Source organism: Trachypithecus francoisi, unplaced genomic scaffold (assembly GCF_009764315.1).
Source record: "Trachypithecus francoisi isolate TF-2019V2 unplaced genomic scaffold, Tfra_2.0 Lachesis_group4, whole genome shotgun sequence".
Lineage (NCBI taxonomy): Eukaryota > Metazoa > Chordata > Mammalia > Primates > Cercopithecidae > Trachypithecus > Trachypithecus francoisi.
In genome coordinates this window covers 138526380-138550331 of record NW_022681469.1, presented here as the reverse complement: position 1 = coordinate 138550331, position 23952 = coordinate 138526380, and the positions used below count along the sequence as shown (strand labels likewise).

The 23952-nt window shown below is 57.5% G+C and overlaps 1 protein-coding gene across 22 annotated transcripts in view; it reads left to right on the top strand.

The window, feature by feature from the left end:
• CAMK2B (calcium/calmodulin dependent protein kinase II beta) overlaps window positions 1–23952 on the top strand; it is a 107707-nt gene that overhangs the window by 62915 nt on the left and 20840 nt on the right. For 20 of the 22 annotated variants that reach the window (XM_033194026.1, XM_033194025.1, XM_033194027.1 and 17 more), the window contains 10 exons: window positions 217–276; window positions 4326–4380; window positions 9611–9676; window positions 17223–17295; window positions 20901–21003; window positions 21094–21177; window positions 21772–21866; window positions 22086–22208; window positions 22644–22727; window positions 23669–23711. In XM_033194026.1, coding sequence (XP_033049917.1) covers window positions 217–276; window positions 4326–4380; window positions 9611–9676; window positions 17223–17295; window positions 20901–21003; window positions 21094–21177; window positions 21772–21866; window positions 22086–22208; window positions 22644–22727; window positions 23669–23711 — 786 coding nt within the window. Of the gene's footprint in view, window positions 1–216; window positions 277–4325; window positions 4381–9610; window positions 9677–11342; window positions 11464–17222; window positions 17296–20900; window positions 21004–21093; window positions 21178–21771; window positions 21867–22085; window positions 22209–22643; window positions 22728–23668; window positions 23712–23952 lie in introns of those variants that run through there. The other 2 variants (XM_033194033.1, XM_033194032.1) reach the window with 2 other exon arrangements.

Here is a 23952-nt window from a genome sequence, read left to right as displayed (position 1 = left end):
CTGGTCCCTGCCCCAGCCTTGCCACCAGTGGCCCAGGGGGTGCCCACGAAGAGTGTTCCCTTGGTGGGGGCACGACTACTCACTGTGGGGTCACAACCACTCCTCTCTTCATCAGAGGCCCTGGCACACCCTGGTGGGCCTCTCCTGACACGGACAATCCGTGGGCCACCAGTTGCTGGGGCAGGAGGTGACGCCTTGTTCTTTTCTGTCCCCCAGATCACCAGAAGTTGGAGAGAGAGGCTCGGATCTGCCGCCTTCTGAAGCATTCCAATATCGGTGAGCGGCCCTGGGGTGGGGCGGGGGGGTGGGTCCCGTTCCGGTTTCTCTATCAGACTTTCAAAGAGATGCAGAAAGACTTCCTTTTCTTCTCTGTTGAAATATCCCACCAGAAGCCCCTGAGGACGCCCCCTTTCCTCCCCTGACCTTGAGGACTTTGTCCTGTGTGACATGATTCCAGGGAGTGCTCAGAGCCAGGGCAGCCCCAAGGTGGGGCTCTGGGTGCCCAGCTCCACCCAGCTGGACAGGTCCCCTCCCCACCCCACTCTGTCCTTTGGGTCTTGTCTGTGGCATTGGTGACAGTGGCTGCAGAGGAAGATAAAGGACACATTCCTCACAGAGCCTTCCGCGGAGCCAGTGCCCAGCGCGTAACCCCCATAACTCTGAACCACCATAACACTGAGCCACCATTCTGCTGAGAACACACAGGGGCCTCCACATTCTGTGGCCTCCAAAAAGCCACAAGATGGCCCAATTACAAGGAAAACAGACTGACCAAAGACCCCAGCACATGCCGTCCTCGGGCTGAGAGCCCCTACTGTTTTCTTTTGCTGGCCCAGGGCTTCTGGAACTACGGTCTGAGGTCAAGTGACCCTGGCCCAAAGTCAGCTGCTCCACTGGGGCATCTGGAGCCTGGAGCCCAGGCCTTACCCATGATGGGGAGCAGCCAGGAAACGCCCTGGGGATGGCGGCCGCTCTTGGCCTCAGAGGCACCCGGGGAGCTGTCAGGTGGATTTTGGGCCCTTTCCTCCAAAGCTCTGACTCACTTATGCCAGGAGGACCCCAGGTGTGCTTGTTCCAAAGGAACAGCTGGGGACTGGGAGCCTGTTTAGGAGCCTGGGGCATCCGCACACTCACCCCGGCCTGGCTCCGAAGGTCGCTGAACCCTCATCGCCTGGTTTAGGGGACTGGAACCACCTTGCCTCATCCGATGCTTCACCGATGAGCTGGGCAGAGGGGCAGGTGCCCCAGTGGACCCAGCAGGACCCCAGCATGGAAAGCGGCAGCCCCAGCTCCAGGGCACGGGCCAGGCTGCAGCCCCAGGTGGGCTCTCAGGGTCCCACTGCTGCAGCTTAGCCCCTGGCGAGATTCGCCGCTGCCCACCGTCCCACTGCATCCAGACTGGACTCTTCACCCTGGTTCCTCTTAGTAATCCGGAACTTTATTTATTTACCACCTCTGTATGCTGCCCACAGTGTTATTTGCTTATTGTTTTTATTTAAATAGATTTTCTGACAATTCACTTTTTTACTTAGCCTTGTCTGTGAATTCGCCGTCTGATGTGCCAGTTAGGTTTTCTTTTAAACCACTAAAATAAGTATATAACTATTTTTAACATGTTAAAAATGTTTTTTTAAAAAGTGTCCACATGCACATGGCCCAGACTCCCCACACAGACCCCCAGTGCTCCATCTGGCCTAAGCAACCTGCTTCCTGCTGAGGAAGTGGGATCCCCCCTCCCACTGCCACCCCAGAGCCCATCTGCCTCTGCCCCACCCCACCAGGCCTGCATGGGGACGTGGGTGCCTGAGGGCAGGGGCAGCCCCTACCATGAGGATGGCCCTGCAGCACCCCCAGGGAGCGGTGAGGTACCTTCATGGATGACAGGGCCTCCCTTGGAGCTGCCCGTGGGGTTCTGTGGGGGGCATCCCCTCCGTGGCCCCTGAGATCACCTCTGCTCTGAGTGTGTGATTTTCATGAAGCATGTCCCAGGTGGGGCAGCTCAGAGGGGCCAGCCTGCTGGGCCCCCAGCTGGGCTTATTGGGCAGCCCCCACTAGAAAGGAGTGGGGAGGGGTGAGTTTTTTAACTCCAGAGGTTTCACAGGCAAGTGCTAGAAGTGGGATGTTGGTGGGCCTCCAGGATCCGCCATGTCTTAGGGACACACAGGCCAGCCTGCGTAGAATGGGAGCCTAGGAGTGAAGAGAGGGTCCAAGGGACCTAGTGAGAGGGCATCCTTGCTGTTGGGACAGAAGTCAGCCAGAGATGGGTGAGAGGGAAAGGGGACATTGGTTTTAGACAAGTGCCTTAGCTGGCGGAGTCCCTGCTTGACAGAGGTCAGCATCAGCTCCCAGACAGCCCTGGTGGGCAAGATTTGCCCTCCGCCCAGGGAGCTGCCCCAGGACATGGTCTGGGGAAGACCTTGCTCTTTGAGAATGGGGCTTGGTGGGGGCAGAGAGGAGAAGGCTGGGCTACTGGGCCTGAGGCAGAGAAGTGGAGCAGGTCTTTTTGCACTGGGCTTGCAAAAACCCCAGGACTCTAAGTGGGCCCCAGCCCTGGTGCTGAGCGTTGGTCACCTGGGATTCTTCACACTCAGGTGATGATGGTGACAGTGATGGTCACAGAGCTGTGGTTCACCTAGTGCTCACTGTCTCAGAGCACCACAAAGGTTACATAATTGATCTTCACGGCCACCCCGTGAAGAGGTGCTATTTATACTATTTCACAGAGGGGCAGATTGAGGCTTAGGTGGGCTGAGCAACCTGCCCCAGGTCACACAGCCAGAGCAAGTGGCAGGGGCAGGGCTCGCCCTATATTTTCTGACTCTGTGGAGGCTTCTGGGGCCTGGCCTGCCCTTGGTGGAGGGCATTTTGTCTGAGGTTTAGGGGCTAAGGAGGGCCATCGGTGTGGGGCTGCTGGAGTCCAGCAATCTGTAGGGTGAGTCCTAGGCCCCAGAGGCCACATGGAGTTCCCGGATGTAAGGACATTATCGGGCCGGGCCCCTGGGAGAACCAGAGCCAGAGGAGGGAGGGCACTGGCAGCCAGTTAGAAACTGGAACAGCGTTGGAGCATGCAAGGAAGGGGCTGCCTGAGGCCCAGGGGCCTGCGAACCTAGGAGAAGGCAGCTGCGCCTTACCTTTTCAGTGTCTGTGGCCCAGTCTCAAGTGGTGGAGGAGAGCCACACCTCAGGGGTTCGTCTTCCCAGGACTTGAAGACTGGAGGGAATGAGGCTGGTGCAGGCCCTCAAACCAGACTGTCCCCTGAGTCTACAGCCCTATTCTGCCTTTGTGAGCTGTGTGACTGTCAGCTGCTTACCTAACCTCTCTGTGCTTCAGCTTCCTCATCTGTAACTTCTCGGGGTGGTCGGGAAGGTTAAATGAAATAACACACACAGAGTGCTTAGAACAGCCCTAGTGTGTTGGCTGTCATTGTCCTCGTTGTTCTAACAATCATCAGAATCGGCACGTGGGAGAGTGTCCAAAATGAGTCATTCCTAGAAAATATTTGCTGCTTAGTACAGGGCACATCTCCAGCTCAAGGAAAAGCAGGCCTTGAGGTTGCTTGCTTTGTGCTGAAATCACTCACTGTTCCCTTGCCTCTTCATCCATCCACTCGTTCATTCATCACATCCTGACCAGCTCCTGCCCTGCGCCAGGCAGAGTTCCAGGGCCAGGCATGCTGCACATAGATTGTCATGGGAAGCTGTGCAGGGAGGAAGGAGGGAATGATGGTGGTCCATCCTGCTGACCATGCCAGCTCTGGAATCGGAGCTCAGGGCCCAACCTTTGGATGATGTTGCATCCGGCGGGGACCCTGCCCGCCAGCCTGTGCTGGCAGCACACAGCAAAGACACAGAGCCTGAAGGCTGAGGGCAGCCCTGGGAAGACCCAGGGCGAATAATGAGTGGTTTTTGTCCCAGCTTCTCCTCATGTGGAGCTTTGTGGCGGCTCCTTTCTGGGGTTTGGCGGTGTGAGCTCCTCCTGCTCATCTCCATGGTGTTTGGGAGCAACTGAGGCCCAGGCTGGGACCAAAAGGGCCTGGTCTCTCTCTGGCAGAAGGAGACAGGTGACCAGACTGGCAGCTGAGGGCAAGGAAAGGGCAGGGGCCCAGAGGCCCTGTGGGTGCTCGCTGGGTGGTCAGCTAGCCCGCAGGGCCCAAAGCACTCTGCTCAGCCCTGCCCTCTGGCCTGCCCACCTAGGCCCTCCCCAGCCCGATCCTGTGGGCAGCCCTAGGGCTTACACAGCTCGTGGTGTGCCTGGATAGGTATGGAGGCAGGCAGGGGTGTGTCCTGGGCTACTGCCAGCCCCTCATGGCTTCTCTGTCCCCACAGTGCGTCTCCACGACAGCATCTCCGAGGAGGGCTTCCACTACCTGGTCTTCGATCTGTAAGTTCCAGAGCTGGGGACTCTCGCCACACTCACTCCCAGCCTTGGCTCAGGGTGGGATCTGCACCCTCCCCAGCCCCAGGGAATAGTCCCGACCCGTGGGCTGGCCACTCCATTGAGTGTGCTTCTGCTGCTGGTCCCCTTGCTCCAAGTTGTGCCCGGCCCAGCCTCCCTCGCTTCTCCTCATTTGCTTTGCACTAGGGTTACTGAGGCCCACGGAGGCAGGGCTGACATCCTGGGCTCCCCCCTCCTCCACACAGAACAGGGCACACTGGAGGCAGTGGGTGGGTGGACCCCAGAGGAATAGTCACTCAGAAGCTGCATTCACCTTCCTTTCCTTCGTGCCCTCGTCCCAAGGACTGGGGCACCGCTGGCTGGCATGAGCACACATGTGTGTGTTTATGAGTGTGGCTGTGAGATGTGAGCATGTGCACATGTATGCGTGTGTGTGGGTGTTGGCACATGGGGGCGTGTGAGCACATGAAATCAGGGTACATATGGGTGGAGATGTGCATACATGTGCAAGTGTATTGTGTGAATGTGTGAGCGTGTGGAGGTGTGTGCATGTGGGTGCGCTGGCACAAGTGTATGCATGTGTGTTTGCATGTGTGTGCATGCATGTGTGCGTGTGTGTGTGCATGAATGTGCATGTGTGAGTGTTTTATGAGTGTGTGTGCGGTAGCTCAGTGAGAAGGTGTCTGGGGCCGCTGCCGCCTCTCACTTCCTGCCGGATTTAGAAGCAGTGATCTCATCTCCCTCACTTTTGACAGTTCCTGCTAAGCAGCGCTATATTTAGCTGTCTGTGAGTCAGTGCTGCTCCAGGACCCTGACCTGGGCAAGGGCCCATAGGCCTTAGCCTGGCCCTGTGGCCCCCAGGCAGCCGCACAGCCAGGGAAGCCCAACCTTGGTGCTATTGCCATGGTTACCCCAGGCCCTCCCCATGGCTGCTGTGATCGTGCAGGCCAAGCAGAGACAGGACGCGCCTGCATGGGGACTGCTCTCTCAGCTCCTCCTTCCTCAAGTGACAGACAACAGGCCATGGCACATGTAGGCCTGAGGAGGCCTCTGTCCACGTGAGGTTCTCTGGCCTAGAGAAGCTGAGACTGTCCCTGCAGCGGCTTGGCCACCTCTCAGGTTCCCCTGCATGTCCCACAAGACACCAACTGCAATCACCAGCCAGGTGACTGGGGCTGACCTGGACACAGTCGCCACTGCCTGGCTGGGGCTGTGTCCTGAAACGTCTGTCCTGTGGCTCTGGGGAGCTGGCAGGCTTGCTGCACACCTGTGGGCCCCACCACACCTCCATCAGCCTCTTTTCCCAGGAAATGGAGAGACTGTGGGATTGGAGGTGGTCCTGTCCAGGGGCCCTGGTGGTCAACAGATGGCTGTATGTGTCACAGGAGCTGAGGAGAAGAAAGGGTGGTGTGTTCGTGCATGTGTGTGCCCATTTGAGAGACTCTCATGTCTCCCGCCTTGCCAAGCACATGCCAGGCAGGTGTCAGTGGAGGCCCTGAGGCACACTGGGAAGAAGACATTGGCTGGCGAGTCAAGAAAGACCCTCCATGTCTTCCCCACAAACCTCCATGGCCCCTGTGCCTCAGCCAGCCTCAGGCCGGCAGAGGGCCAGGACAGTGGTTTCTGGAGTTGGCTGGCATCGCCCTCAGGAGGCCCTGAGGCCCCACAATAGTTTGGGGACTCTGTGGATTCTGGGGGATTGACAGATATCCCCATTCCCCTTGCTTGGGAATGTCACAGGGCTTGAGAACCAGGCTTGGGAATAGAGGGTCTCACACACACCTGCACACCCAGAGGACAGAAGCTCCCATAAGTGCCATGGCTGAAGCCTAGAATCGGCCATGTGTCCCCCACAGCCTAAGGAAAGGGGACCATGAAATCATATATGTGCCTTCCCAGACTATGTTCCTCCTGGGCCAGTACCGAGTCTCCCAAACTTCCCACAGCAACCAACGTGGGTGGAGAAGCAAACTCCCTTCCCTGAAACTGAACCACTAGATGGCCCTGGCCAGGGAGTCTCCGGTGCAGCTTCCTGAGCACACAGAGCACCCCAGAGGGCCTGGCATCAGCCCTAGTGAGGCACCCCTTGGAGGGATTCTGGGTTGCAGCCCTGGCTCAAGATCTTAAGGCCTTTTAGCCGCTGTTCTGTGCCTGGACTCAGCATCTACAGAGCCTAATCTGTGTTTAATGTGTGCCAAGACCTGGACAGTTATAGCACAACACTGGGGCATGCCAGACCCTTGCTGGGCTAGATGTGGGATTTGATCCTCCTGCCCAATGCACATGTATGCACACAAGCACACATATGTACAAACATGCACACTGACACACATGCACACACTGCTCTACAAGTACACAAGGGCACACACAGGCACACAGTTGTACACATGTGCACACAGGCACACATGCACACATGCAAAACAATATACATGAACATGAGTGCACGCATGGGCACACATAGGTACAGACGGACACAGAGACACACATGCACATGTGCTCACATGCACAAGCCAGTATACATGTACACAAGGGCACACACAGGCACCCACACATGTGAACACACGCACACTCACCCCCTCACGGACGGGCCAAGCTCAGGAGCCAGGCCAGATGGCCCTGGGAAGGGCCCCCGTCAACACTGTTTTGTTTCCTTGTGGTTGGTCTGGTGGTTGATTGGCTGTATAAATGTGCTGGCCCATGAGGAGTGAGAGGAGAGGCATGCAGGGGAGTGAGCAAGGGTGAGCAGAGCTCCAGGCCTCATGTCAGGTGCAGGCTGGGGACACAGAACAGCAGAGCCAGTCAGGCAACAGAGGCAGAGCCCCTGCCCCCAGCCCTCAGCCCCCATCCCTCAGCCCAGACAGAAAAACGGGGAAAGGAAAGGGAACACCCAGTCCTTTAATGCCCTGCTAGGTGCCAGGGACTTGGGTGTCTTCCCAGTGCATTTCACCCTCACATTGCTCGAAGGATTTTGAGGGGATTCAATGGGATCATCATGTGTTTAGCTGGAGCAGGAGGGAGCCAACATTCAACACATGCTCACTTTTCTTTTTCTCCAGTGCCGAGAGAGCACCCACATGTGCCAAGGTCACATGTTAAACAGACCCACCCCCTGGGTCTTCCCTGCCATGGACCAGCCCAGCCCCAAGTGCTGGGCCCAAAAATGAGGAAGACCTAAGCCCTACTTTCCAGAACCAACGGGGAAAACTGCCAGGCAGATAGAGAAGCCGCAGCACCTGGGCAGTGCAGTGGAGCAGGTGGGGGGATGGGGAAGAGGGTGCGGAGGCAGAGGAGGGGCTCAGGCCCCACAGGCCTGCCCCACACATAGGGTCACAGGAGGTGGTGTGGGAGCAGAGACCCTAACCTTCTCAGGGTTGGGAACTTCTAGGGGAGTCTTCCAGCTGACTCAAGCAGGCTGAGTGTGTGAGGGGCTTGGGCAGACCTGCGGAGGGCTCCATCCTACTCCCCTGCCGTGCGTCCAGCCCCTCCACCTTTTTGTTCCATGCCCACATTACCCAGCTCCCAGAGGCCCTTCAGGGTCTATCCTGACCGTAGGGCCCAGTGACTACTCACTGGGTGGAGACACAGGGCAGGAGAGTGGGCAGAGACCTCCCTTCTGCCTGTCATCTCTGTTCTCCTCCTAGAGATGGGACCTTGAACACCTCAAGACCCCGGGCCACCAAGGAGGCCAGATTTAGGCACCGTGTCTTTGGGCCTCTGATCCTGTGCAAGGGCCACCACTCTGGCCCTAAGTGGGGGTAGGAGAGTATTGAGGAAGGGAGACCAGATCTTCTCAGACTTGGAATTTGAGTCACAAGGCCTGGGTGTAACAATGCAGACCCCGAGACAAAGCTCCTGTGCTGCCCACTCTGTGCAAGTCACCAAATCTTTGAAACTTGTTTTCTCATCCATAAAAATGGAGTATAGACCAAAGTTATAGAGTGGTTTTGAGGACTGAAAAGTTAAATGTCATTATAGATAAGTAAGCACTAGTAAGCTGTCAGTCCCAAGTGATGATGGTGATGGTGGTGGTGGTGATGATAATGGTAATGGTGTGATGGTGGTGATAGTGATAGTGATGATGGTGATGGTGGATGGTGATGGTGATGGTGATGGTGGTGGTGGTGATGTAGGTGATGGTGATGGTGGTAGTGATAGTGGTGATGATGGTGATGGTGGTGATGGTGTTGGTGATGGTGATAGTGGTGTTGGTGATGGTGATGGTGGTGGTGGTGGTGGTGATGGTGGTGGTAGTGGTGATGGTGGTGGTAGTGGTGATGGTGGTGGTGGTGGTGGTGATGGTGATGGTGGTGGTGGTGATGGTGGTGGTGGTGGTGATGGTGGTGGTGGTGATGGTGATGGTGGTGGTGGTGGTGATGGTGGTGGTGGTGATGGTGATAGTGGTGGTGGTGATGGTGGTGGTGGTGATGGTGATGTGATGGTGGTGGTGGTGATGGTGGTGGTGATGGTGATGGTGATGGTAATGATGGTGATGGTGGTGGTGATGGTGGTGGTGATGATGGTGGTGGTGATGGTGATGATGGTGTTGGTGATGGTGGTGGTGATGGTGATGGTGGTGGTGATGGTGATAGTGGTGGTGATGGTGATAGTGGTGGTGATGGTGATGGTTATAGTGGTGGTGGTGGTGGTGATGGTGATGGTGATGGTAATGATGGTGATGGTGATAGTGGTGGTGGTGATGGTGGTGGTGATGGTGGTGGTGGTGATGGTGGTGGTGATGATGGTGGTGGTGATGGTGATGATGGTGTTGGTGATGGTGGTGGTGATGGTGGTGGTGGTGGTGATAGTGGTGGTGATGGTGATAGTGGTGGTGATGGTGATGGTTATAGTGGTGGTGGTGGTGATGTTGGTTGGTGGTCGTGGTGATGGTTGGTGGTGATGGTGATAGTGGTGGTGATGGTGATGGTTATAGTGGTGGTGGTGGTGATGTTGGTTGGTGGTGATGGTGATGGTTGGTGGTGATGGTGATAGTGATGGTGATGTTGTTTGGTGGTGATGGTGGTAGTGATGGTGATGGTGGTTGGTGATGATGGTAGTTGGTGGTGGTAATGATGATCGTGATGATGCTGGTGATAGTGACATTAGTGATGATGGGAGTGATGGCGATGATAGCGGTGATGGTGGTGGTGGTAGTAATGGAGGTGACAGCGTGACAGGGGTCTCCAGAATCTGTGACCCCTTCATGCTTCTCCCATAGGGTCACTGGTGGGGAGCTCTTTGAAGACATTGTGGCGAGAGAATACTACAGCGAGGCTGATGCCAGGTGGGTGCAGAGCCCTCATGCTGTCCTGTTCCTCTTCCCTTATACCCTCACCATCCCTCCTTCACCCTCTCCTGCTGCTCTTTCTAACCCACTTCTGGTTCTGAGCATCCTTGCTCACCCACACCCCAGGGCGATGGGCATGAAGCCAAAGGAAACTTGTAACCTCAGTGCAGAGCCAAGAGGCCACCTCCCCTCCACGCCCAAGGCCCTGTTCAGAGGGCTTGGCCCTGGGTCTGTGGGCCTCCCAGTGTGGGGATGGAATGGAGGAACTTGGGCTCCATCCAGGCGGAGCTTCCTGTGGACCCTCAGGCAGCCCTTCCCACAAGGCCAGCCCTCCCCGGGGGGAATGAAGAGGGACAGATGGTCTCAGAGATGGCTGTTGGTGGCCTGGCTGCTGGAGACCAGATTGAGGGATGGCAGATGTCAGCTGGGGAGGTGACAGGGCCCAGTCCCTGGAAGCATAGGCCACTGGTAGCCTGCTGTGGCCCAGGCCAGATGCCACCCTGACACCTGACAAGGATGTCTCTCGTAATAGTGCATCTCACCTCAGGGACAGCTGACAGCATTACTCCCTGCCCACTGGGCTCTGGCCACCCTGCTCTGCCACAGAGATGTGTATTAAAAACAAACAAACAAAAAACCTGAGGCCAGGCATGGTAGCCCACACCTGTAATCCTAACATTTTGGGAGGCCAAGACAGGAGGATTGCTTGAGACCAGGAGTTTGAGACTAGCCTGGGCAGTATAATGAGATCCCCTCTCTACCAAAAACTTAAAAAAAATTAGCCAGGCATGGTGGCACACATGCACATCAGCTACTTGGGAAGCTGAGGTAGGAGGATAATTTGAACCCAGGAGTTCAAAGTTGCAGTGAGCCGAGATCGTGCCACTGCACTCCAGTCTGGGTGACAGAGCAAGACCCTGTCTTCAAAAAATAAATACATAAATCAGGCTAACGGAGGACCTCGCTAGGTGGTGAAATTGTGGATGATTTTAAATTTGTATCTTCTTTGTCTATTTAAAAACTCTTTTTAGTCCAGGCCGGTGGCTCACGCCTGTAATTCCAGCACTTTGGGAGGCCAAGGTGGGCGGATCACCTGAGGTCGGGAGTTCGAGACCAACCTGACCAACATGGAGAAACCCTTAAAAATACAAAATTAGCCGGGCGTGCTGGCACATGCCTGTAATCCCAGCTACTCGGGAGGCTGAGGCAGGAGAATCGCTTGATCCCAGGAGACGGAGTTTGTGGTGAGCTGAGATTGCGCCACTGCACTCCAGCCTGGGTGGACAACGAGAGCAAAACTCTGTCTCAAAAAAAAAAAAAAGAAAACCTCCTTTTAAAATGAGTATGTATTACTTTTCTGATCCAGAAAAATGAATTTTTTTTAAAGTAGCAGGAGTAGTTTGATGTGACTTGCCTCTGCACCAATAGGAAACTGCCCATGGTGACGTGGCCTCCGTCCCTGATGGGCAGTGTGAGCGGTTCTGCTGCCACTGGGCCTCCCCTAGAGCCGGGCAGAGAGAGGGACAGAACTGGCGAGTCTCTTGGCCCCAGACTTCTGTGGGGTTCGGGGCACTGGCTTCTTTTCTAAGGATCCTTGAGGAGGAACTTTGTAGTTTGCAGAACAGCCTGGAGAGGCCTGTGCCCTTGGAGCGGAGGAAGACGAGGTTTTCCTTTATATTCTACTTAGAAGAAAAGTAGAAAGTGGAACGGAGCCCTGTGCCCCTGGTCTGAGCTTCTGGGGTGAGATATGTCACAGAGCGTGCTGCTGCCTGCCTGCTGGCCAGGTAGACTCGAGGGTCCCTGGTGGCCCATCTAGACACCTGCCGGGGCAGGTGGGAACCTAGGGTGGGTGGAGTGCCCTGAGGGGTGGGCAGATGCTGGGCAAGGGTGGGGGCATGTGGCCTCTGAGAGCCTCCCATCAGCAGATCAGACCCCACAGCTAGGGCTCAGGAGTACCTTAGACCATAGCCCCACCCTCCCCGACCCCCACCCCCTGCCCATGCCCCATCACAGGCTCCTCACTTCCACCCTCCTCCTCACCTGCCACCTCCAGCCCTCTCCCCTGCCCCCCTGGGCCCCACCATCTCCTATGCTCCCTCTGCCTCCTTAGCGATGTCCTGCACCACCCAGAGCCCCTCTGTTCCCGTGGATCCCTTTTGGCCCCGCTGTGTGGTTCAGGCGCCGTTGTGTTCATCAGGTTTGGGGAAGGAGGCACAGCCTGTTGTCCCCCGCTCTGGGAGCAGGCAGCTTGAGAGTCAGGCTGCCCAGAATGCTGCACCCCTTGCCGTCCCAGGTGGAGGCTGGAATGGGGCAGCCCCAGCCAGGGGGACGAAGGGGTCACCTGTGACTTCCTCATCACACCAGGCCAGTTCCCTCCGGAGCGCCAGTCCCTCTGCCCAATCCACAGGCACGGGCTTGTTCGGCATCTCCCTCCTCAGTCTGAGTCTCTGATGGCCACACAGCACCCCCCCACACACCCACAGCCCCTCCCCGTGGCGGGCCCTGGGGTGCCTGACCTGGCAGCAGGAGTCCCACCTGCTTGAACCCCAGATTTTCTGCTGTGAGCCGGAGGACCGCAGAACTGGCCTGGCGAGGTCTGGAGCAGCCTCAGGGTAGGCTCGGGAAGGGAGAAGTGAGGGATTTCTAGGGTCCTCAGGAAATGCTTGGGCTGTTCAGGTCCCAGGAACCGTTGCCAGAGCAAACTGTAGTTTTCCCTGCTCTGACCCAGGTCTCCCCACCTCCTCTCACAGGACACCTGATGCAGAGGGCACCCCTGGTGTATGCGGTCCCTTGGAACCAGCCAGAAGAGATGTTCTCTTAGAAACTCCACTGCCTCCACTGAGGGTTTGGAGCTCAAATGGAGGGCATTCCGTAGCCAGACTGTGGGGAGCGAGGGGGTGCACGGCCTGTGTCCTATAGAGGGTGCCAGGATCTGGGCAGTGATTTTGGAGGCTGAGCGGGAGAGGGGACATGGAGAGGGAAGGAGCCTCCTGGAGAACCCCTCCTGGGTTGGCCCCACTAGTGCAACAGCCTCGGCATGGGGCCCCTTCTCAGGCTTCAGCAGCCTTGGGCTCCTTTCTTTCTGGGTGAGCCTCGTGCCTGCCTGGGGCCGCAGCGGCTTTGCTCTCTGTGGATGAACTTCAGCCTTCAAGCAGTGGATCTTGGTGGAGAGTCTGACAGAGGTTCTCATGGGCCCCTACTCCACAGGCATTGCCACAGACTCGGGGCAGGACTGGAGCAAAGGAGGGGGCTTAACTTATCCCCAGGCGGAGCCCCACGTCTGAACAGTCAGGGTTGTGCTGAGACAGAGGTAAAGAAGGACAGGCATGGGAGAGGATGGGCCGAGGCCTCCTGGCCGGACCTGGGCAGGGAGGTGCTTTCTGAACCACACAGACGCAGCCAGGGCAAGTGTACTAATGCCCTGCCTGGTACCTGCCAAGGGCCAGGAGCTACTGCCACGGAGCAGCTGACAGATTTCTGAATGCGCCCCATCTAAGGAACAAGAAGAAAGAGAACAGTCATTGCTTTTCTGAGCTCATTTCTAACCAACAAAGCTGGAAATTCGTCTTAGGAGGAAGCAGGGTCTTATTTTGGAGTTTATGGGGGAACTAAAGGGTGCCCATGTCTTCTTCAAACAGGGAAAGCAAAGTTCAAAACATTTAGGACCTATTTTTTTTTTTTTTTTTTAGGCGGAGTCTCGCTCTGTCGCCCGGACTGGAGTGCAGTGGCCGGATCTCAGCTCACTGAAAGCTCCGCCTCCCGGGTTTACGCCATTCTCCTGCCTCAGCCTCCCGAGTAGCTGGGATCACAGGCGCCCGCCACCTCGCCTGGCTAGTTTTTGTATTTTTAGTAGAGACGGGGTTTCACCGTGTTAGCCAGGATGGTCTCGATCTCCTGACCTCGTGATCCGCCCATCTCGGCCTCCCAAAGTGCTGGGATTACAGGCTTGAGCCACCGCGCCCGGCCTAAAACCTATTTTTTAAAAAGCAAAGTGGCGGCCAGGCATGGTGGCTCACGCCTGTAATCCCAGCACTCTGGGAGGCCGAGGCGGGTGGATCATGAGGTCAGGAGATCGAGAACACCCTGGCCAACATGGTGAAACCCCATCTCTATTAAAAATACAAAAATTAGCCTGGTGAGGTGGTGCATGCCTATAATCCCAGCTACTCTGGAAGTTGAGGCAGGAGAATCGCTTGAACCCAGGATGTGGAGGTTGCAGTAAGCTGAGATCACGCTACTGCGCTCCAGCCTAGGTGACAGAGAGAGACTCTGTCTCAGAAAAAAAAAAAAAAAAGCAATGTTGCTTCTGAAAGATGGGTGAAGGGACCATGTGCGATGCTGACTGTCCCCGGAGGGGGAGGACATCAGAGCCCAGGCTGAGAATAACGTCCCAAATGCTGCTTGGGAACAGTTCTAATCACAAGAGTGACATCTTAAACTGTTCAAAACATGTAAAAAACAAAAACAAACCTAGAAGGGGTCTGCCCCTCCTAGAGGAGACAGCGATGTTAACAGAAGGTGAGGGCAGATAGATGGCGTGACGATGAGGTCTCCTCCAAGAGACCATCTGAGACCATCCTCCAAGGGCCGTGGTCTCAGATTCTACCAGGACAAGGGCAATATGAGGACAGATCCCTAAAGTGCAGGGGACTGCCCTGAATGAGCTGTCCGAGGCAGTCGGTTGTCCCATCCCACCTACCCTGCTGGGTGCAGCCTTGTCTTGGGAACCCCTGGCTTGCTCAGCCAACTCGATCCTGAGCATGCGTTTGCAGGGCCTGGAGCCTGTGTGACAATGGACGGGATGGACTTGATCTCAGCAACACATGCCAAGTCCCCATCATACCCTCAAGGACACCATGGAGAGGTGCAGACCCAATGCTGGCCCCATAGTTCCCCTGTCTCTGGCATGGGTTTGGGGCCCTGCACCACCAGCAGGGGAGGCCAAGGAGGACTGGGTGAGCCAAGTGTGGAGTCATGGGGCGATGACATCTGGGGAGGAAGGAGGATACAGGGTATGGCCAGAGCTGCGGCCAGGACTTAGTAAGTCTGAGGCTGAAAGAAAGTCGACAAGGAAGGTTCAACTCTCACCTTCAGCAGAAGTCTGTGGGGTGCATGCGGTGCAGGCTGAGCCCCTGTTGCTGTCCAGGGAGGTAGCACTTCCTGGTGACCACAACCTCTGCACACATCACTCCACCAGGATAGTGCCTAAGGGCAGAGGAAAGTCCAGCCCTCAGGGAAGTGATGGACCACGGGGATGGGCTGGAGGAAGGTGCACACAGTTGGACAGGAGGAGCCCAAGATCTATGCTCTTCCCAGGACAAACCAGGGCCAAGACTGACCACAGAATCTGGCCAGCGCTGCTACCGTCCACACCACACAGCAGTGCATGAAGGGGCCGGCTGGCCCCTGGGAGGGCCACACTGAGCTCACTTTGCATCTAGACCCATCTGCATGGCTCTGGATATCTGACCCCACAGCCTCACCCCAGACTGCCCAGGCTTCCCGTCCCGCAGGGAGGCTGAGTGTGCCCACCAGAGGGAAGCCCCCGCAGCCAGCTCGCCATGCTTAGGCTCACAGGCCTTGCCAGGACACAGTTGGCCATTCAAAGGAACAGATGCCGGGCCCCCTCAGGAACAAGGAGGAGGGGCTGGTCCAGGCAGATGAGAGCGTCATGGGAAGTAGATGGCCCTCATAGTGGCTTGTCATGGGCTGACTTCAGGGACACAGCCCCATACGGGAGTTGCAGGAGCAGAAGAGAGGCCAGGAAGAAGTCTCGAGGTGTAGGCCAGGGAGAAGGGAGGATGTTTCAACAAAGGGGCAGGACACCCCAGGGCACATGGGGAGGAGGGAAGGCAGGACACCCCAGGGCACATGGAGCACGGAGATAGGATTGTGGCTCCCACTCTTGGTGACACTGAAGTGACGCCACCAAGGGGCTGTCTCCCATGAGTTTGGGCCTGGTTTCTCCTGACCCCACACACCTCAGGAGTCCTTTACCCATTGGGACTCTGAGGGCTGGATTTCTTCAGAAGGACACTCAGATTCACTTTTAAATGCAATGGCTGACGCTGTGCAGATGGGACCAGGAGGGGTGGGAGCTATTTGAGGAAGAGGGCTGGCCTCCCGTGTCCTCTCTGAATTTGCTGTTAGGAAAACAAAGCCCACTCATCTTGCTGACCGTGGTCACCCTCCTGTCCCCAAGGATCTGGCTGCGATAGAAGGGTCTTGAGGGGGGTCTTCCTGTCCCTCCCTTGACCCTGCCCAGTGGGGCGGTGACTGAGACCGCAGGCAGGTGGGCATTGGCAGCCTGTGGCAAATGCCTCCAGGCCCAGCAGGGCAGCCTCAGAGGTGGTAGCTGCTATCACCCTGCATTGTGGAGCTGTCCCCAGGGAGGGGCTTGTGTTGGGCTCCAGGGGCACCTGGGCAGAAGCAGATGCAAGCCACAGGCTCTCAGTGTGTGCAGGGGCTCCGTGGCCCTGGGTCTGATGTGCTCTAGGACAGGTGTCAGGGAGGTGGCCTGAGAGCAGCTTGGACCTCTCCTCCCAGCCAGTCATGGCCTGAAAGAGCCCAGGACTTCTGCCAACAGCCCTCCCTGACTATGAGAGGAAAGGTTGAAGGGGAGGCTCCGTGTGCTCAGTGCTGCGCACACACGGCACTCAGATCCCTGGGAGCTGAGCTAGATGTCCCTAGTGCTGCTGGAACTGAGCTGTCCAACACGGTAGCCACCAGCCAATGTGGAAGCTTGGGTTTCACTTTTTTTTTTTTGAGACGGAGTCTCACTCTGTCGCCCAGGCTGGAGTGCAGTGGAGCCATCTCCCTGCCTCAGCTTCCAGAGTAGCTGGGATTCCAGGCATGCGCCACCACACCCGGCTAGTTTTTGTGTTTTTAGTAGAGACAGGGTTTCGCCATGTTGACCAGGCTGGTCTTGAACTCCTGACCTCAGGTGATCCGTCCACCTCGGCCTCCCAAAGTGCTGGGATTACAGGTGTGAACCACCACGCCCAGGCGGGTTTCACTTTTTATTAAAATGAAATGACTTGTGCCTGAGCACATTATTTCTGCTCCAGCACAGAGCAGCGTCCTGGTGCCTGGGGCTTTCTCACACCAGGCAGCCCTCTGCCCCCACCCCCAGCCGCCTTGGCCCTTCCTTGTCTTAGTTTTCCGGCCCACTCACCTCAGCCCGCCTTGCAGGGTCCAGGCTCAGCCTGGCCTCCCTCCTGAGGGTGCCCAGCTTAGGGTCAGGCCTGCCCAGCAGGAGCCTAGGGACAGGGGGGTTTCCTTTGAAAGTCACTTCTGTGTGCCTGGCTGTGCCCTCTGAGCAGATACGGACCCAGAGGGGAAGGCAGGGCCAGGGCCAGGGTTGCTGGCCTTGGAGGTGAGGAAGGTGCCCCAGAGGCCCCTCCTGGCCAGCATCTCCTACCCCCTTGACTCGCTTTGTCCCCCTGGTACCCCAGGCCTCACAGCACCATTGCCCCTGCCCCCAGTGCCTCCTCTTGCTGCTCCCCGGGGCCACTCGCACTAACCCACCTGCTGTTTGCCACAGTCACTGCATCCAGCAGATCCTGGAGGCCGTTCTCCATTGTCACCAAATGGGGGTCGTCCACAGAGACCTCAAGGTGAGTCCCCACCCCACTCTGTACCAGGTGTCTGTTGTCTGTACCTGCATGCTGTGTACAAGGAAGTGTGAGGGGCTGGACAGTGTGGGGCACTGTGGAGCTTGGAGGGGGTGAGGTGTATGTGTGTGTGTGTCCTTGTGTGCATGCATGGAGTGTGTGCATGCATGTGCATGTGTATGTGTGTGCACCTCCTGTGTGGAGGGTGTGCATATGTGTGTGCATGTGTGGAGGCATGTGTGCATGCTTATGTGTGTGCACCTGTAAGTGTGCATGTGTCATGTGCATAGAAGTATGTGTGTGTGTGTGCATACATGTGTGTACATAGAGGTTCGTGTATACATATGTGCATGCCTGGGTGGAGGCATTGTGTGTATATGCACATGTGTGTATACATGCTTGTGTGTGCATCTTGCACCTGTGTGGGGATGTGCATGTACCTGCACACATAGAGGTGTGAGTGCATATGTCTGCATGAGTGGTCGCGTCTGTGTGCCTGTGTGCATGTGTGTATACATATGGCATCTGTGCATGCACATGTGCCATATGTCTGTGGGGACTGTGTGCATGCATGTGTGTGCATGTGTGTACAAGTGTGTATGTGTGTGCAAACGTGTGTGGGCATGTTTGTGTGAATGCATATGTGAATGTGTATATGTGGGTACATGTGTGCATGTATGCATGTGTGTGCATGTCTTGTGGGCATGTGTGTACATGTGCATGTGTGTGCACTTGTGTGTTGGGGGGGTGTCTGCACATGGCCCTCCCTTCCCCTCCAGACCTTCAGGGCTGGGAGGGGTCAGTCTTCAGAAATCAGCCTGTTGCACCGCACTCCAGCCTGGGCGATAGAGAAAGCTAGTAACAAATGTCCACTCAGGGTCTCACTGTGAGCCCCCGCCAAGACTCCACTCTGGCAGGTGGGGACACAGGTAACAGAGGGCTGACGCTGCTGGGAGCAGGGTGGTGACATCAGGACTCGCCAGGGTCTGCCAAGTCCTCCCAGCCCTTTCTCCAAGTTTCTGCTGCCCCCAGCTTAGGTCTGGGCAAAACAGTTCTAGGCTCTCTTCAGAAGAAGGTTGGTCACCCCCCAGGGCACAGGGTGGCCTCTCAGAAGCTTAGCTGTCTCTGCTCCTCCCTCTCTCCCTTCCTCCCTCTCTTTCCTTCCTTCCAATCTCCTTTCCTCCTTCTTCAACCCCACCTTTCCTAAGGCTTGGTTTAGCCTGCTGCTTCTCTGTAGACAGGCAAGCAGTGTGGACCCTGGGACCATCACCCTGAAGGTATTTAAGACCAACCTCCCCACTGGTTTTCATGCTGGAAGGGGGTCACACCGTTCCTTAGGCCATCGATGATCTTTGCACTGCTCTGGGGAGAGCGCCACACCAAGAGCACATCTGGGACCCTCTCCTATGCCCTTTACACATCACCATGCCCCCTGCTGCCTCTCATCTCTGCATCCCAAGCATGTTCTGCTGTGTCTCACCTGCGTCAGCCTCACCTGCGTCAGGTGCTCCTCTTGGGGCCACATGGGTTGGTGGTAGGATTCAGTGGTTCTCCTGTGAGGGGTCACAGACATTTTGTTACCAGACCCCATGATTTATCTGGTTAACTTTGGGGCCAAGGCATAGAAGTGGAGGTCATTGGTACCTCCTCCCCAATCTGAGGGACAAACAGAATTCTTGGTGTCTCAACCTCCTGTTGAGGGGGACAGGATGTCCTTTTCTCCTGGACAGAAATCCACCGTCTTGATCGTGACAGCCCAGGAAGCAGCAGAGTGATGGGGTGCTCTTACCCCACGGGGGAGGGTGGCAGAGAGCAGAGGGCAGTTGATGTCATCCCAGGGAGCTGCAAAAGAGCCAGGATGGAGCTGTAGGTGGGAGCATCACTAGGTGGCCTAGCAGGGGTGGGCACAGCCTCAGAGCTACCCTGGAGCCTCCAGGCCTTCTCGCCCAGTGCCTCCTACAGCCCATGTTCACTGAATGCTCCTTCTCTTCAGAAGAACTGCTGGTCTGTTTCCTCCGGGAAGGGGGCACATGTGGCAAGTCTGCTCTGGGCTGGATGGAGAAATGCAGCCCCTGCCCCTCCTCTGTCCGACTTCTCCATGTGGCTGCACAGGGAGCTTAGGGCCTCCACCCACTCACACGTTGGCAAAATCATCATGTCCAGAGGCCTGTGGGTTGGTGCTCGGTAGACAGGGATGCATGTGCCCCAGTAGACTGGGACCCCCACGGTGACGAGGAGGTGGAGGTGGGGGACAGAAGCCCCCAATGCTGCCCTGTCAAGGGGGCAAACGGCCTCATCCCGCCTGCTCCATAGGGCATGGCTGGAGCTTTCAAGGAAACTCTGGGTTGCTGCTGGGGGCCCTCAGCGCTCGGGGCTGTGCCAGTCTTTCCACGTGGGGATAGCGTATGTCATTCATTCTGGGGGCCACGTTTTCACATGTCAAGATCTCTGAGGTTTACAACCAGTGTTAAAAGTGGGTGGAGTGACTCTGTTGTGTCTTTTTTGGCGGCTCATCAAGCAGCAGTGTGATCCCAAGGGTAGTGTGTCAGATGGAAGCAGTGCTGGGACAACGGGGCACTCACCAGGGCGAAGGGGCGGCTTGGGAGGCTGGCCAAGGGGACCTGAGGGCTCCAGGGACCCCCCCTGCTGGTCACAGACAAGGAAGGCCTGCAGCTGAGAGACCCCACTGCTGGGATGTGGTGAGGCTGATGGGTAGACCAGGGCCTGGTGGGTTTGAAAGCTGGGACAGGAAGGCCCCACAGGATGCAGTGGCCCTGGGACCCCCTCAGGCCCTCAGTGCCAAGTGTCCCCAGTCTGGGAACAGCAGCCTCCTTGGCCGTTGCTGCCGGACAGGGAGCAGATGTCCTTCTGTCTTGAGCAAGGGCACTGCTCCCTGTGTCAGGGCCTGAGAACCCCCCTGACCTGTGGATACCCAGCGGGCAGGGGCTCATTGCAGGGGCCTCCTTCCTGCCCCATGTAGTGGAGATGACCAGAGCCAGGGGCACTTGGTGGGTGGATGTCCTGGGCTGCCCCTAGTGCGGAGGCCCCTAGGCGCTTCTCCTCGCCCTTGGGAGGTCACCATCTCAGCAGGAAATACCTGAACCTCCCCTCAAGCAGCCCCCGACATCACGTGTCTCTGGGGAGTGGGAAACAGGGAGGAGAGGGAGGGCCATTGCAGTCCCTCAGCCAGTGGGAGTCCCAGGGCCACGGGAGCCCTCAGGCACTGCACAGTCTGCCCCAGAGCTGTGGGGAACATTCAGTTTGCTTGTAAGGATGAGCTTGAGGTTTTGGTCTAACTGGCCCCCAGGTTGGCCTTTCAGGGTATGGGGATCCAAGCTCAGGCTGAGAGCCAGCTTTCCTCTGAAAGGCCAGAGCTGCTGTGTCTCTGTCCCCAGGGGCAGAGGGGCTGTGGGGTTGCAGGCTCAGCATCTGGGACTCTGGGGTGAAGGCTCAGCTGTGCCTTGCAGACACCATGGGGCAGGGCTCAGACCTATGCACCTGTCTCTTGCAAACCACTGTTTTCTCTGTTTTGTAACCTCCCACCCCTCCCTGCATAACACCTCTGGATTTAAACAATGTGCATCCTTGTGCCGGTCACCTCCCTGCAGCCGGAGAACCTGCTCCTGGCCAGCAAGTGCAAAGGGGCTGCAGTGAAGCTGGCAGACTTCGGCCTGGCTATCGAGGTGCAGGGGGACCAGCAGGCGTGGTTTGGTGAGTGCCAGGGGCAGGGTGTGTTGGCTGGCAGTCGGCAGGGCAGTAGGTGGTGTGACAGCCCCTCGTGGCCTCTTCCCCTCTCTCTAGGGTTCGCTGGTACACCAGGCTACCTGTCCCCTGAGGTCCTTCGCAAAGAGGCGTATGGCAAGCCCGTGGACATCTGGGCATGTGGTGAGGCCTGGCCTGAGTTGGTGCAGGGCAGGGCCTCGGGTGTTTTAGGACTTCCCACCTACATCCTGGAGTGTGCAGTGACCAGCACGTGTTGCTCTCATCTGGATTTATCTGTGTCAGACCTGCCCTTGAGCTGTCCTGGCAGGGGTCTGCCCACGCAGCCAGGAGCTCCCTTTCCACCCAGATTAGCGTCACTCACATGACCCTGGCGCACTCCAGTGCTTGCCCGCGCTCAGCAGAGGTCTGGTCCAGAAGTGTGGTGGGTGGACGGGAGTGGAGAGGAGAGGTCAGAGACTGTTGGGCCATGGGCAGGGCCCCTTCTTGGGTAGGGGTATCCTCCCACAGAGGTGGGTAGCAGCAGAGGGGCTTAGCGCCACCCACATCCCCGTGATAGTTTGGGTGTGGGGCAGAGTGTGGAGGGGTTGGCTGTGCCCTTCTGCCCCAGTGTCTACTGCACAGGTGGGGGCAAAGGAATGCTGGGGACCCCAGTGCCCTCCTAGGGCCACAGGAGCTGGGCAGTGAGGGTGCAGGGCATGGGCTCCATGGATGGTGGCACCTACGAGTGGCTGTGGTGCTCACAGGCCCCATCCGCAGGGGTGATCCTGTACATCCTGCTCGTGGGCTACCCACCCTTCTGGGACGAGGACCAGCACAAGCTGTACCAGCAGATCAAGGCCGGCGCCTACGACGTGAGTGCACTGGCCCCTCTCTGACGTGCTCCCTTCCTCCAGGTGTGGCCGGGTGAGGGCAGCCTGGGAAGAGGCCAGGAGTGGGGTGAAGCCACCTGTGGCCAGGTCCTGGGTCGTGCTCTCCCAGATTGGTGGCCAGAGATGAAGCCCCTTGGAGAATTCTGGCCCCTGCCCAAGACGGAGCTTCAGGCCTGGCTGGGGCACTGTTTCCTTCTGCAGTTCCCGTCCCCCGAGTGGGACACCGTCACTCCTGAAGCCAAAAACCTAATCAACCAGATGCTGACCATCAACCCTGCCAAGCGCATCACAGCCCATGAGGCCCTGAAGCACCCGTGGGTCTGCGTGAGTCGCCCTCGGTGCCCGTGGCGGGGTGGGGGCTCCTGGTGGAGGTGGCCTCAGACCACTCCCCTGGCAAGGGCCCCAAGAGGGTCCTGTTCCTGACATTCAAGAGCTCCCTTGGGTCCCCTGGGTGCTCCTTGTGGCCTCTGGCTTGGGACACACCAGCACGTTTGTGAGGCCTGGGGCTTGGAGGGCACTGGAGAGTAGAAGCAATCCCTTCCTCCCAACTGCAGTCCTGTCTGTGACGGACAGAGTGGGTGAGGCAAGGGGGAGACGAGTCTTAAATCCCAGGCAGGTGGGGACAGACAACCCTTGCTGCAATGGTGGCTGATGGCTCTTGGCATGTGGGGACCCCGGGGTGCTGCAAGCCTTGCCGCCCTGGCCTCTCCCCTGTGCCTCGGGCTCCTGGCTGCCATATGACCACCCCTTTCCCCACAGCAACGTTCCACGGTAGCCTCCATGATGCACAGACAGGAGACTGTGGAGTGTCTGAAAAAGTTCAATGCCAGGAGAAAGCTCAAGGTGAGGCCCTGGCCCCTAGTCCCAGGCATGGCCATGCTTCCCTGCGTCCCTCTGGGCTGGAGCAGAGGGGCCTTGGAGGGATCTGGGTAGACCTAGGGGTTGCTGCTGCCCCCAGGACTGAGTGTTAGCAAGTCCCAGACTGGATGCATCAGGTGAACTCAGGCCAGCTTGGGAACGAGTCCAGAGGGGCCCTGGGCCAGGTGTGGCCCCTCCTAGTTGTCTGTGCCACCTCTGAGCAGCCCTTGGAGGGGCCGTCCTGAAGTGCTGGCTGCAGGCTTCTCACCTGGGCTCTCTGCAGGCAGTACGCACCATCTGGCAGTCACACTCTTTAGTATAAGCAAGTCTGAAGCTTCCGGCTCAGACAGGTTTGGTAAGGAGAGCAGAGCCACACACACTGGTCTTGGGTGGGCCAGAGGAGGTCAGGAAGGGAGGTGGGCACCAGTAGGGTATCCGACCTGCTTGCTTTGGCCAGGGCTGGCTCCAGTGACCACACTCAACTCGTGGGTTCCAGGCTGGGGACTTGTTGCCTGACTGCCCTCTGCTGGTCTCTGAGCGGTTCTCCCCAGAAGCCCCAGGACTGGTGCCCTGTCTGAGCCTGTCAGGAAAAGAAGGGGCTGTCAGGGAGCTGGACCCCAGAGGAGCTGCCAAGGTGACCAGCTGTTCTGGCGACCACTGAGGCGTGAGGGGTCTTGAAGCAGTTAGAAACTGTAGTTGGTCAACAGGTTTAGGCCCAGGGTGTGTGTAATTCTGGAAATAGGTGATCTGTCTCAGCGCGGCTGTTGGGTTCCTGGAGCTCTTGCCTCTCTGGAAGGCTGAGGTCATGTCAGCCTCATGACCATGAGTCTGAGCATCTGGGCAGGAGGACAGAGGTCTTATACTGGCCAGAAGCCAGCAGGGAACACTGATGGGACAGCTCTGGTTTTACCTGTCTCTCTCCCCAGGGAGCCATCCTCACCACCATGCTGGCCACACGGAATTTCTCAGGTGAGCCTTTCTTCTCCAGAGAGACAGGCACTGCCCCATCCCTGCTGGCCCATGCAGGATAGCGCCTCCTTCCTCATCAGCCTCTCCACTCCTCCTCTGCAGCAGGCCCTCCCCCGGCGTCTGCCTCACTCAGCTCTGAGACCCACTGCCCACCTGGCCCCTCTGGGCTCCCACCTTGGGTGATACCACAGGGTCCAGTCCCCTGAGGCCATCACCTTTGTGCTGGGTCTGTGTCCCTCCA